This window comes from Bos mutus, chromosome 1, assembly GCF_027580195.1.
Source record: "Bos mutus isolate GX-2022 chromosome 1, NWIPB_WYAK_1.1, whole genome shotgun sequence".
NCBI classification, from domain to species: Eukaryota; Metazoa; Chordata; class Mammalia; order Artiodactyla; family Bovidae; genus Bos; species Bos mutus.
Genome location: NC_091617.1, coordinates 94,773,298 through 94,786,475, shown reverse-complemented (window position 1 = coordinate 94,786,475; position 13,178 = coordinate 94,773,298). Strand labels below are relative to the sequence as shown.

The window sequence follows — 13,178 nt, the reverse complement described above, 5'->3', positions numbered from 1 at the left end:
TTTTGAGGGGGAGAGGATCTATTTGAAAGTAAACTGCAGACATGAATAAACTTTCCCCTAAATGAGAGTTCCATTTATCTGAACTCAAACCCATCTGTGTTCAAAATTGTTCTGTGGTGACAGTGAAAACATCTGATTAACTGAGTCAAGATAGGAAGACTCCTATCAGAGTGATGGAAATATTCTGTATATTGTTCTGGGTGGTGATTACATAAATGTAAACATATGTGAATATTCATTAAGCTGTACACTGAAGTTTTGTGCCATTTACTATATATAATACATTAATTAAAAAAGAATAGTCCACGAAAAACACAAAAAAAAGAGCCACTAGGCAATCCTAAGGCAGTCAGGGTTGTGACTCATGGGATTCGCTCTTTACCAGGGTAGCCTTTCAACTACAGACACTTACTGAAGCCTGCCTTTAAGCACCGAGATCCATTCCCTCCATGGGGTTTCCCACATATCACCCTTGCTGACTGCCTCTCAGCACCAGTTCATCAGTATCCATCCCAGTGGTTCCGGGGTTTGGTGAAAAGAATACCTGCCTCCCCTGTAGTCCATGAGGTGGGCGGGGCAGTGGCGCTGTGTGAGCACGTGTTGTGTTTCCCTACTGTGATGTGCAGTGGAATGCACGTGTGAGCTAAACCACTTTGGTCATGTCCAACTCTTTGTGACCCAATGCATAGCAGCCCGCCAGGCTCCTCTGTCCGTGGGATTCTCCAGGTAATAATACTGGAGTGGGTTGCCATGCCCTCCTCCAGGGGATCTTTCGACCCAGGGATCAAACCAACATCTCTTATGTCTCCTGCATTGGCAGGCAGGTTCTTTACCACTCGTGCTCCCTGGGAAGCCCATGCAGTGAATTAGTGAAACCAAAAGAAAGAAAAAAAATCAATTCATTTAGTTAACACGATAGACTTAACTTCTACTTAAGGATAGCCTTGTTTTATTTAGGAAAGAAAATAACTGTTAGTTCGGTTACATGCCAATAAGATGAATTAGAAAACTGGACTTGGTCACAGATTTTAGAACCAACAGGGCCACCTGGGGTAAGACATAATTAAAGCTATACAAGAAAGAGATCTCAGTGTGAGAAACCAAGTATTTCCTTGTGAAGAAAAAAGAAGGATAAACCATTTAGTCATTTTTCTTACGATAGATTATTCAGTAATTCTGGATTAAGTCTGCCATGTTAGAAAATTTAATCACAGGTTACTTTAACTTCTTTTAAGCTCTTAATGACTTAACACCTGTAAAATATCCTCAACCTAATTTCTCAAGTCCTCTTTGAGAATTTTAAACATTGTTCTCTGTGTTATGAACTTAAACAGGCCAAATGTCTGAGAGCAGCAACAACAAGCCTGTTTCTTCCAGAGTTCCCACAGAGGTGAAAAGAACAAAAGTACACATGGATTTTTCCATGGATTTTCCTGGGGAAAATCTGTCCTGCCCTGGGGAAGAAGAAAAAGAAATCCAGCCCTTAAAGACTAGCAAGTGAGACTTCTCATACTCTCAAGGTCACATCTTCAGTTTCAAGAAAGTAGATAATAACTGTATGCAAAAAGAATCAATTATTGCTAGTCTAAAAAAATTGTAGCCTTTGAGAGTTTAAAGACCTTTCTATAAAGTAAGTCAAAAACTCTACAGATTTAACTCAGATACTAAAAACTACTTTGCATTTATACTTGATGTAAAAGTACAGCAGGTTGAAAGTCGAAAAGACTTTTAAAAGGAAAATATTTACATCTGTCAATTTTTACTTCAAGAATTCTGAAATCTCCCTAAAGAGATCAACTGACTTTCATCTGGCTTTGTTTGTTTGTTTTTCCATTTCAACAAGCATCAGTATTTTCCCTTTCCTTATTGTCACTGTCAATTTGAATATAAAAATATTCTGAGATTAGCTTCTAAAGAGGCAAAGACAAGAATAGCTTGGGGAAATAAGAGAAAACCTGTTTATTAGGGGAGATAGGGGAAGAAATGAATCCTTAAAGGGCTCCGATCCCTATTGGGCAAGAGATTAAAGACATGGATATTTCTCTTAAAGGCCCAGTAAGTATTAAAAGAGAGAGAGAGAGAGAGAGAGAGTGTGTGTGTGTGTGTGTGTGTGTATCACCACACTGTGATCTACATATTTTCTGGCTTCAGAACTGCTTTTCTTTCTTTTCAAATCATGTTCCAGAGAAGACAGTCTCATTACTCCTAGGTATGAGATTTTTCTTTCTTTTCTCAGTGGAGGATAGAAATGGAAAAGGCATATTTACTGTCAAATTTTTTCCAGAACACTCCATGACACTTAGTTTCTTAAAGAATAGATATCTTATAGCTGAGACACTACATTTCATTGAAAACAGATGAGTGGAATGCCCAACAGTGGGACACAGCATATCTCTTAAGGAACATCCCCTCACCCTTGTCAATTCATTTATCTGGCTGGTTATTAATACTCATTTTCTCATCTTGACCTTTCAATGTTCATGTAACATGATATTAGAAGGCAAACCAACCCCACGATGGGAAAATGAAGCTTTCCAGGTGTACAAAAGAATGGAGCTGCAAACCCACCCTTCTCAGCAGGCTGTTCTAATCTGGGTAGAAGTACAACCAGTAACACCCCTGAATCTGTCCATGGGGTGAGGGCTGCGGGAGAAGACTGCAGACCTCAGTCTAGGGCTACACTGTATTATTACTACACAAGCTGGTCTACCCTGTACCCTGATTCAGTTCAGTTCAGTTCAGTCACTCAGTCATGTCCGACTCTTTGCAACCCCATGAATCGCAGCACACCAGATTAGTAACATCCAAAATACTGACTCCAGGGTGAAAATGTAAGCATAGACATTGTTGTTGCTGTTGGATAGTTGCTCAGTTGCATCTAACTCTTTTGTGACCCCATGGACTGTGGCCTGGCAGGCTCCTCTGTCCATGGGATTTCCCAGGCAAGAATACTGGAGTGGGTTGCCATTTCCTTCTCCAAGGGATCTTCCCAATCCAGGGATCAAACCCACATCTCCTGCATTGGCAGGCCAGTTCTTTACCACTGAGCCACCAGGGAAGCTCCAAGCATAGATGTAGTGATAGTTTAACATCCTTCTGATCCTGACTCTTGCAAAAACCTTGGATCTGAGGTATTGGTTAGGTGGATGTGGTGGGAGCACATACAAAGTACTACCAGGCTACCAGATACTCATTTATGACACACTTCCCTTCCCAAACCTCTCCCTTCTAGCCCTGAAATCTAGGCACTTTTGTTCAAAATTTTTAAAAAGGGAATAATAAAGAATTAATGAGCGCAGACTGATTACTGCACTGCTGGGTTAGATTGCTGTCTCTGGACACTGTAATTTGCACAATGGCCATTTAATTGTTCTGTGCCTCTGTTACTTCACAGATAAAAACAGGGATTAGAAAAGACATAAGCGAAAAAGATTGCTTCAGAAATGTTTTAGATACTGATACTCTCAACTGCAAAGGAAGCTTCAAAGGAATAAAAAGAATGATTTTTGCATGAGGTAAGTCAACTGACAAGGAACACAATTAGAGACCAAGTACTTACCAATAATAACAGTGTTGTCATCAGCAATTAGCAACTTGCTGTGGACATAGATAAGCTCAGTGACTAGGTTTCCTTCAAGCTCTGCATGTGTTCTAAGACCACAGAAGGATATATAATTTATCCACTGATTGCCAACTGTAAATTAAACAAGAAATCACTAAAATTAATACGACCAAGCTCAATAAAGGCATCTTAGATTTTACTGTCTTTCAAAACAAATATACCACTTCAACAGGTTAAGAATAGATTGTGTAACATATATATGTATGTGTGTGTACATAATTTTAGAATGCATGTAGGATCTATTTTTACTTTCTGAAGAGTTTTATATTGCTAATATAAATGGAGATATAATTTCAAAATATCTTACTAAAGTGATTTCTATGAATCCCCAATGCTAGGTCCCCAAATAAATTCACATATGAACATTTTATTTTAAGGATTTATTGAGTAACTACTGAAGAGTGATAACTCAAGTATAGCCACAGTGGGACAACCGAAGATTTGCATCTCTCTGGATTGACACCTGCTACTGTTTATTCTGTTATTTTTAAAAATGTACTTATTTGCCTGCATCAGGTCTTAGTTGCAATACTTGGGATCTTCACTGCATCTTGTGGGATTTTTTTCATTGCAGTGCGTGGGCTTCTCTCTATTTGTGGCTCATGAGCTTATTAGTTGCAGCACATGGGCTTAGTCGATCTGCAGCATGTGAGATCTTAGTTTCCCAACCAGGGATCAAACCCACATCTCCTGCATTGGATGACAGATTCTTTTTTTATTTTTTAATACAATTTTATTTTATTTATTCTTTTTGCCATTTAAAAAAATTTTAATTGGAGGCTAATTACTTTACAATATTGTGGTGGGTTTTGCCATACATTCACATGAATCAGCCATGGGTGTACATGTGTTCCCCATCCTGAACTCCCCTCCCACCTCCCTCCCCATCCCATCCCTCAGGATCATCCCAGTGCACCAGCCCAGAGCACCCTGTCTCATTAACCTGGACTGGCGATCTATTTCACATATGATAATATACATGTTTCAATGCTATTCTCTCAAATCATCCCACCCTCGCCTTCTCCCACAGAGTCCAAAAGTCTGTTCTTTACATCTGTGTCTCTTTTGCTGTCTTGATTGGCCACCTCATGCGAAGAGCTGACTCACTGGAAAAGACTCTGATGCTGGGAGGGATTGGGGGCAAGAGGAGAAGGGGACGACAGAGGATGAGATGCCTGGATGGCATCACTGACTTGATGGACATGAGTCTGAGTGAACTCCGGGAGTTGGTGATAGACAGGGAGGTCTGGTGTGCTGCGATTCATGGGGTCACAAAGAGTCGGACATGACTGAACGACTGATCTGATCTGATCTGATATAGGGTCATGGTTACCATCTTTCTAAATTCTGTATATATGCATTAATTTACTGTATTGGTGTTTTTCTTTCTGGCTTACTTCACTCTGTATAATAGGCTCCAGTTTCATCCAATTCATTAGAACTGATTCAAATGCACTCTTTTTAATAGCTGAGTAATACTCCATTGTGTATATGTACCACAGCTTTCTTATCCATTCATCTGCCAATTGACATCTAGGTTGCTTCCATGTCCTGGCTATCATAAACAGTGCTGCGATGAACACTGGGGTACACGTGTCTCTTTCAATTCTGATTTCCTTGATGTGTATGCCCAGCAGTGGGATTGCTGGGTTGTATGTCAGTTCTATTTCCAGTTTTTTAAGGAATCTCCACACTGTTCTCTATAGTGGCTGTACTAGTTTGCACTCCCACCAACAGTGTAAGAGGGTTTAGATGGCAGATTCTTAACCACTGGACCACGAGGGAAGTCCCAACACCTTGCTGCTGTTTAAATCAGATGCAAGACGTGAGCCCAAATTATCTGATGTTTATACATACTTAGTAGCAAACTCAGGGCAAAGCAGCAGTTAAAATTTTACAGACTTTGGCTAAGTAAAAATGTTGGCAGTTAAATAATATCCCTCCTTCTAAATCATTGAAAAATAGGGAAACAAAAAATCCTAAGTACGTTTGACCTTGGAGAATTTATTTCAGAGCAAGAAGTACCAGGTTTGTACTTTAAAATGTAGCCCTCTCATCGTGTGAAGGTCATTTATGTGATAAGAACTGTATTCCATATCAAACCAACCCATAATCATTACTCTGGCGTGAGTGTTAGTCACGAGATTTTATGGTCCCGTCTCACACAGCAGTTGTCCTAGATAAGCTAAGTGTGATACTAAGAATAAATGGAGTGGAACCAAAGCATCACAGATTCTTATAGAAGGAGAATATAAATTTTTATAAGAGAATCTGAAGCATGCTGATAGAATCAATGGTAGTTCATGTTTCATTTACTGAAGTTTCCAGGTATTACTGATGTTTTCTATTTTGCTGTTGATGTTACTCAGTGAACCTATTACATTTAGGTATCTTGGAAAGAAATTTTTTCACAGGTAATATATAGAGGTTCCTCCATTTATAGATAACCCTTCCCATATCTGATATTAACACATACTATAAAGTCTGTATAATTAAAACAGTGGAGAACTGGTACATAGACAGCCAAACCAGTGTCTGAAATTGAAAGTCCAGAAATAGACCCAAGTAAGTATGGAAATTTTGCATATGATAAAGGTTGTAGCTCTAGGAAAAGGGCTTTTGAAGAAAAGGTGCTAGTATAACTGCATCGCTATTCGAAAGAGATAAAAATTATATACATTCCTCCCAGCAATCATAAAACCTCTAAATAAATCAGAGATGAAAATGTAAGCATATGAAACCATACAGGTGTTAGAAGAAAACCGAGTGAATTCCTGGTAACCTGAGTGTAGGGGAGGCTTATAACTATCTGCTGCTAAGTCGCTTCAGTCGTGTCCGACTCTGTGCGACCCCATAGACAGCAGCCCACCGGGCTCCCCCGTCCCTGGGATTCTCCAGGCAAGAACATTGGAGTGGGTTGCCATTCCCTTCTCCAATGCATAAAAGTGAAAAGTGAAAGTGAAGCCGCTCAGTCGTGTCCGACTCCTAGTGTCCCCATGGACTGCAGCCTATCAGGTTCCTCCGTCCATGGGATTTTCCAGGCAAGAGTACTGGAGTGGGGTGCCATTGCCTTCTCCATTATAACTATCTAGAGGCAATAAAAGAAAAGATCAATAATGTTGGCTAAAAAACCCAAAACAAAACAAACTCATTTGCATGACACAAAACATAATAAGCAAAAAAAAGAAAAAAAAAAAAAGGCAAAGGACTTCCCTGGTGATCGCGTGGTTAAGCATCTACCTTCCAATTCAGGGGACACGGGTTCAGTCCCTGTACCAGGAAGATTCCACACGCTGCAGAACAAGGAAACCAGGGTGCCACGACTACCGAGCCTGCGCTCTAGAGCCGCGCCTGCTGAGACTGCACACTGCAACACTGAAGCCCTAGAGCCTGTGCTGCGACAAGAGAAGTCCCCACTCACTGCAGCTAAAGAAAGGACTTGCAAGGCACTGAGGACCTAGCACAGCCACAATAAATAAATAATTTAAAAAATAACTGAAGGGAGGAAAAGACCAAAGTCTTCCTAGAAAAATAGGTAAAAGACATGGACAATTCAAACATACAAAAAGATACATTTGAAAAGACAGTCATCTTCACTCATAATTAACAGAAATGCAAATTAAAACTATATTGAGAAAGCATTTTTTAACCTATGAGACTGACCAAAAAAAAAGAAAGAAAGATAACCTATTCTGTTGTTGAGACTGGGTTGAAGTAAGCTCTCTCTTACATTGATGCTGAGAGTGCAAATTGGTATAAACTTGGAGGGGAATTTGTCAATATCTAACAAATTATCTATAGCCCAGCATTTCCATTCTAGAAACTTACCGTAAATATACAGTTCCAACAAATAAGAATGTATGTACACAAAGCTACTAATTATATTATTGCAATTGAAAAGTACTGAATATAACCTAAATGCTCACACAGAGAATGACTGGATTAACTATGGCCAATTTGTACACGGGGGACTATGCAGAGGCAGAAAGGAATGAAACTCTATGAACTGATTCAGAGTGATTTCCAGGATGGAGCATAAATTTTAAAAGAGCAAATACACAAGAGAATATGTGGTATGTTATTCTTATGAAACAGATTTGGAGAAATGAGAAAATATACATGTTTCTGCTCATTTGTACAAAAAGAAACACAGCCCAAATAACTTAGAAACTGAAATAATTTGTTACCAATAGAGGATAAGTAGATTAGGGTGAGAAAGATGGTGGGAAGAAGCCGAAAGGAGGTATAGCGGAGTGGCGCCTGTCTAAGCATGTCTGTCTTTTGTATAGTTCTGACTATTGGAAATCTGTTGCATACACTCAAAAAAGAAAAAAAAAAATCAGGAAAGATATAGGAAAAAAGAACCCAAATGAAATACAAACTAAAGCAAGTGAACCTAACTGCTTTTCAAATTAAAACCATAATCCAAAGATACTTGGAACACTAGCTTTTGATGATATATACTCTTAGGCTAAAGACAAAAAGAACTATAAACAAATATTGGATTCTAGTGAGATATATTTTTCATAGTAGTTGGGCTAGCAATTTCTGTGTATTCTAAGATTGAGGAAATATATATATATATTATAGACAATAGAAGTAGGTTTCTTACTGTGAGATAAAGGTTATAAAAATAGAGAGATGGCAAGAAGGAATCCTGTGGCATGGGACTGAAATGATAAGTATCAGTATGGAGATTAGACGATAGATAGATGGACAGATAGATAATGTGCATGCAAAAAGCCTACAGCAGTAATATCCTAGAAGCAATGATCATACCTCCTACCCAGAATTTGGTTTCTGATACCACTTTCCACTGTGCATGCATGGGTACTCAGTTGTGTCCTACTCTTTACAACCTCATGGACTGTAGCTTGTCAGGCTCCTCTGTCCATGGAAATTTCCAGGCAACAATAATACTACAGCAGATTGCCATTTCCTTCTCCAGGAGATCTTTCTGACTTAGGGATTGAACCCTTGTCTGTTGCATCTCCTGCTTTGGCAGGTGGGTTCTTTACCAGCTGAGCAACCGGGGAGCAAACCTATGTAAGTTCCTTGAAGAAACAGTTGATTGCCGGGCTAGTTACGGGAATGTATAAGATGGGTCTGAAACCCTTGTGCCAATGAAAAAAGGCTGATGGGCATACATCAAAAGCCTCACAGGCCACACTCCATACCTACTCCCCATTCACCCTTGCTATGAAATAATTCCTATAGAGTGGCAGAAATCTTTATTTCTTTATGAAAAATGTCTTTAAAAAGAAAGCTCAGGGTGAGTACCAGTCACAGGGACCAAAATGAAGATAAGGGTTCCAAGCTAGAAAGTAGATATGTTGTGTCCTGTCAAAAGAGGTGAACAGATCCACCACCCACTCTTGTGAGCAGAAAAAGTAAACTGAGAAATTACTTCGGCCAGTACAGTCATCCCTCAGTATCCACAGGGTACTGGTTCCAGGATCCCCAAGGATGAAAAAATCTGCCCTACTCTAGTCCTTTATGTTAATATAAAGTCGTATACCATTTTCACGTGATGTACACACATCCTCTTGTACACCTTAAATCATCTCTAGATTATTTACAATACTTATTACGATGTAAGTGTTATGCGAATAGTTGCCTGCCTGTGGCAAATTCAAGTTTTGCCTTTTGGAACTTTCTAGGTTTTTTTCCCTCAAATATTTTCAATCTGCGGTTGGTTGAATGTGGGCTGGGGAACCTGCAAAGTACAGTTGAGTGTACGTTATTCTGTGAAGGAAACTGACTCAACAGAGTAACAAACTTGGTGATGTTAACTTGTGGTGTAAGAATATACTGAAACAGTGTCTTCTTAATAAAACATGAGAAAGCCAGGAGCATGACAGGTATTAATAAAGAGCAATAGGCAGAAAATAATCACGGGGGCTTCCAAAGTACATGTCATGGAGTATTTGAGAATCTGGAGTTTTATATAGGCCTCCAAGACATATCTGTTGTGAATGTTGGTGCAGATATAGCTTGAAAGATGAGAAATCTGATACAATAGACTCTTAAGTTTATCAGGACATTTTGTGAAAGGACTTGGAGTTGTTACAGGCATTTGCTGCTTAAACAAGTACTTCTTACATGTACATTTCTAATCCTAATTGAATACCTCTAGACCTTGTGTTAAATTATACTAAATGGGCTGCTAAAATGCCATAATTCACAACAATTATAAAAATGATAAAGAAATGCTTTAAGTTAAACACTAAATCCCTGAAGATTAGCATATCAGAAAATTATACACTAATCACAGCTGGTTTTCTTTTCAGGAATTCTAACATATTCATAGCAGCAGTTTTGTTATTTCTAAAGAACTGAAACAGGAGAAAACTACAGTTCTCTATCCAATTAGAGATTAGCTAGTTCATGTATTTAAAACCCACTATACTTTTATGAAAACAAAGCCAACAATACAACACTGTGCCTCAAAAAGGGGCATTATGTAATTAATCTATTCTTCCATGTTTAGTGTATGAGCATTTCCCCCACAGAGATGCCTGATTTTGACTTGTTCCCAGGGTACTTGGAACTCGTTTTGTAAGAGGGCTTAACATTAAAATTACTTCCTATGCTAAAATCCAATTTTTCCCCTGAATAGGCAAAGGAAGAAAAAGGGTCCAGAGTCCAAGGAAATGCTTCATAATAAGCTCAGGATATTTTTATGATTGAGAAACTAAATAATAGTCTTGTTCTGACTTTTTATTCTCCTATAACCTCACCTTTGCATTTTTACTAGCCACTGTCATTACTAAATGACTGTCCTGATTTTATTTCTTTTTAAAAGATGTATCCATTTTTATCTACTCTCAAATTTCATGCTTTTTTTTTTTTTTTGCCACACCATATGGCATGTGGGATCTTCGTTCCCTGATCAGGGATCAACCCTCACCCCTGTAGTGCAAGCACAGAGTCTTAACCACCGGAGAAGTCCCCTGATTTTGTTTTTATCAATAGATCTTTTAGAACCTTACTCATTCACTATCAACTTCATTTTAAACCATTACCCTAGAGATAGGGTAATACTCTGGTAAATCTGTGTGCGTGAGTGCTCAGTTGCTTCAGTCGTGTATGACTTTGTGACCCTATGAACTGTAGCCCTCCAGGCTCCTCTCTCTGTCCATTGGGTTTTCACAGTGCTGCAGTGGGTTGCCATGCCCTTCTCCAAGGGACCTCCCTGACCCAGGGATCAAATCCACATCTCCTCCGTCTTCTGCATTGCAGGCAGATTCTTTACCACTGAGCTACCAGGGAAGCCCCTGGTAAATTTATGTCCTGGATAAAATTAGATACAACTTTTGAAAGTATTTATTATTGGTGATGTACATGTCTTATGTCCAAAGTTCTTTCTCAAGATTTTTAGATTGAGGAGACCATTTGTGAAAAATCACTGAATACTAAACAGAAATAGATAAGTTTAAAATTATATAGTCTTAAAGGCTTAATTCATTATTTTTACGGCTTCCAGATCATTTAAAAATCCACCGGCCATAAAATTTGCCTCTTTAAAGTATGCAATTCAGTGTCTTTTAAAAAAAACGTATATTCACAAAGCTGTACCATTATCACCACTATCCAATTTTAAGGCATTTTAATTACTCTGAAAATAAAAGCCATACATTATATTTGCCAGTATTTGGCCACAAGATTCAGGATTTTCTGGCATTTCTGGCATTGGGAATCTGTTCCAACAAAGGAGTGGTAGTTTTCTTTTAGTTGTTTTATTTTCCTTCCTTTGTTTTTGTGTGAACATGTTTTCAATTCTCTTGGGTATATTCTATGGAGCAGAATTGCTAAGTTATATGGTAACTCTTGCAGAAGGAAATGGCAATCCACTCCAGTATTCTTGCCTGGAAAATTTCAGTAGCCTGGCGGCCTACAGTCTATGGGGTCGCAAAGAGCGGCTGAGCAACTGAGCACCTGAGCGCATGTTAGCTCTATGTTTAACTTTTAGGGAACTACCAAACTGCTTTCCAAGGAGTCCACACCATTTTGAATTCCCAACAGCAATGTATGAGGATTCTAAAATCTTCATATTCTCATCATTATCTTTTTTATGTCTTAAATCATAGCCATCTTAGTGGATATAAAGTTGTATCTTATGATTTTTACTTGAATTTCTCTAATGATTAATGATGTTGAGTATCTTTTCATATGTTTATTGGCCATTTGTATATCTTCTTTGAAGAAATGTCTATTTAGATTCTTGGCCCGGTTTTAATTGGATTAGCTCTTTATTGTTGACTTATAAATGTTCTTTGTGTATTCAGGATATGAATCCCTTATCAGATATATGATTTGCAAACATTTTTTAAGTCTTTTTTATCCCAGTTCCTTGATAGTGTCCATTGGAACATAAAAGCTTTTATGTCTGATGAAATCCAACTTAATCTATTTTTATTGTAAAGCCAAGAAACCTATGTTAATACAATGTCAGAATGATTTTTGTCTATGTTTTTTTCTAAGAGTTTTTACATTTTAGGTCCTGATCCATTTTGACTTATTTTTTTTGTATATGGTGTAAGGCCCAACTTCATCCCTTTGTATGTGAATATCCAGTTGTTCAAACACCATTTCAGGACATGCAATTGTCCTGAAACCCTTTTTGAAATTCAAGTGACCATAGTCATAAGAGTTTATTTCTATATTCTCAGTTCTATTCCTATGACCTATATGTCTATCTTTATATCAGTATCACACTGGTTTTATTACTGTAGTTTTATAGTAAGTTCTAAAATTGAGAGTGTGAATCCTCCAATTGTTCTTTTTCAAGAAAAGCTGATTCATTGGATAAGACTCTGATGCTGGGAAAGATTGGGGGCAGGAGAAGAAGGGGGTGACAGAGGATGAGATGATTGGATGGTACTACTGACTTGATGGACACGAGTTTGAGCAAGCTCCAGGAGATGGTGAAAGACAGGGAAGCCTGGTGTGCTACAATGCATGGGGTCACAAACAGTCAGCACGACTTTGACTGAACAATAACAGAGGTTGTCTGGGCTATTCTAAATGCCACATTCATTTTTCTGCACTTTTTTTTTTTTCTGCTCCTCAGACTGGGTAATCTCACTTGACTTATCTTTAAGTTTGTTGATTTATCTGCCTACTCCAGTATGCTACTGAATTCTCTAATGTACATTTTATTTCAACTTATACTTGATTATTATTAAAAAAAATTTAGTTTTTATGGTCTCTATTTGGAGAGTGATTGTTTTTTACTTCTCTTTAGTTCCTTAGATTTATTTCCTTCAGTTTTTTGCACATAGTTAAACTAGCTATTTTAAAGTCTTTCAAACTGTCCGTCAGGTCAAATTATGACTATCTTCTGAGGATTGCGGGAAGATGGGAGCTTTCAACCTATTCAGCTCCTCCCAGTAGTTGCCAGGCTACGGGTTTCCTTTCACAGTGATGGGGAGTTGGTTCTCAAGGCTGCCATGGAACTGAGGAGAAGGGGATGGGCACATGGCAAATTAAAAAGCTTGCTGCTTTTACCAAGATTCTGCTGTCCTTCTTGAATAAACAAATTGTTACATGCCCT

At 38.4% G+C, this 13,178-nt stretch overlaps 1 protein-coding gene across 8 annotated transcripts in view; it reads right to left on the bottom strand.

Annotated features, from left to right (window-relative positions):
• Window positions 1-13,178, bottom strand: part of PLD1 (phospholipase D1) — a 273,608-nt gene that overhangs the window by 73,673 nt on the left and 186,757 nt on the right. For all 8 annotated transcript variants that reach the window (XM_070373231.1, XM_070373235.1, XM_070373213.1 and 5 more), the window contains one exon: window positions 3,560-3,694. In XM_070373231.1, coding sequence (XP_070229332.1) covers window positions 3,560-3,694 — 135 coding nt within the window. The remainder of the gene's footprint in view (window positions 1-3,559; window positions 3,695-13,178) is intronic.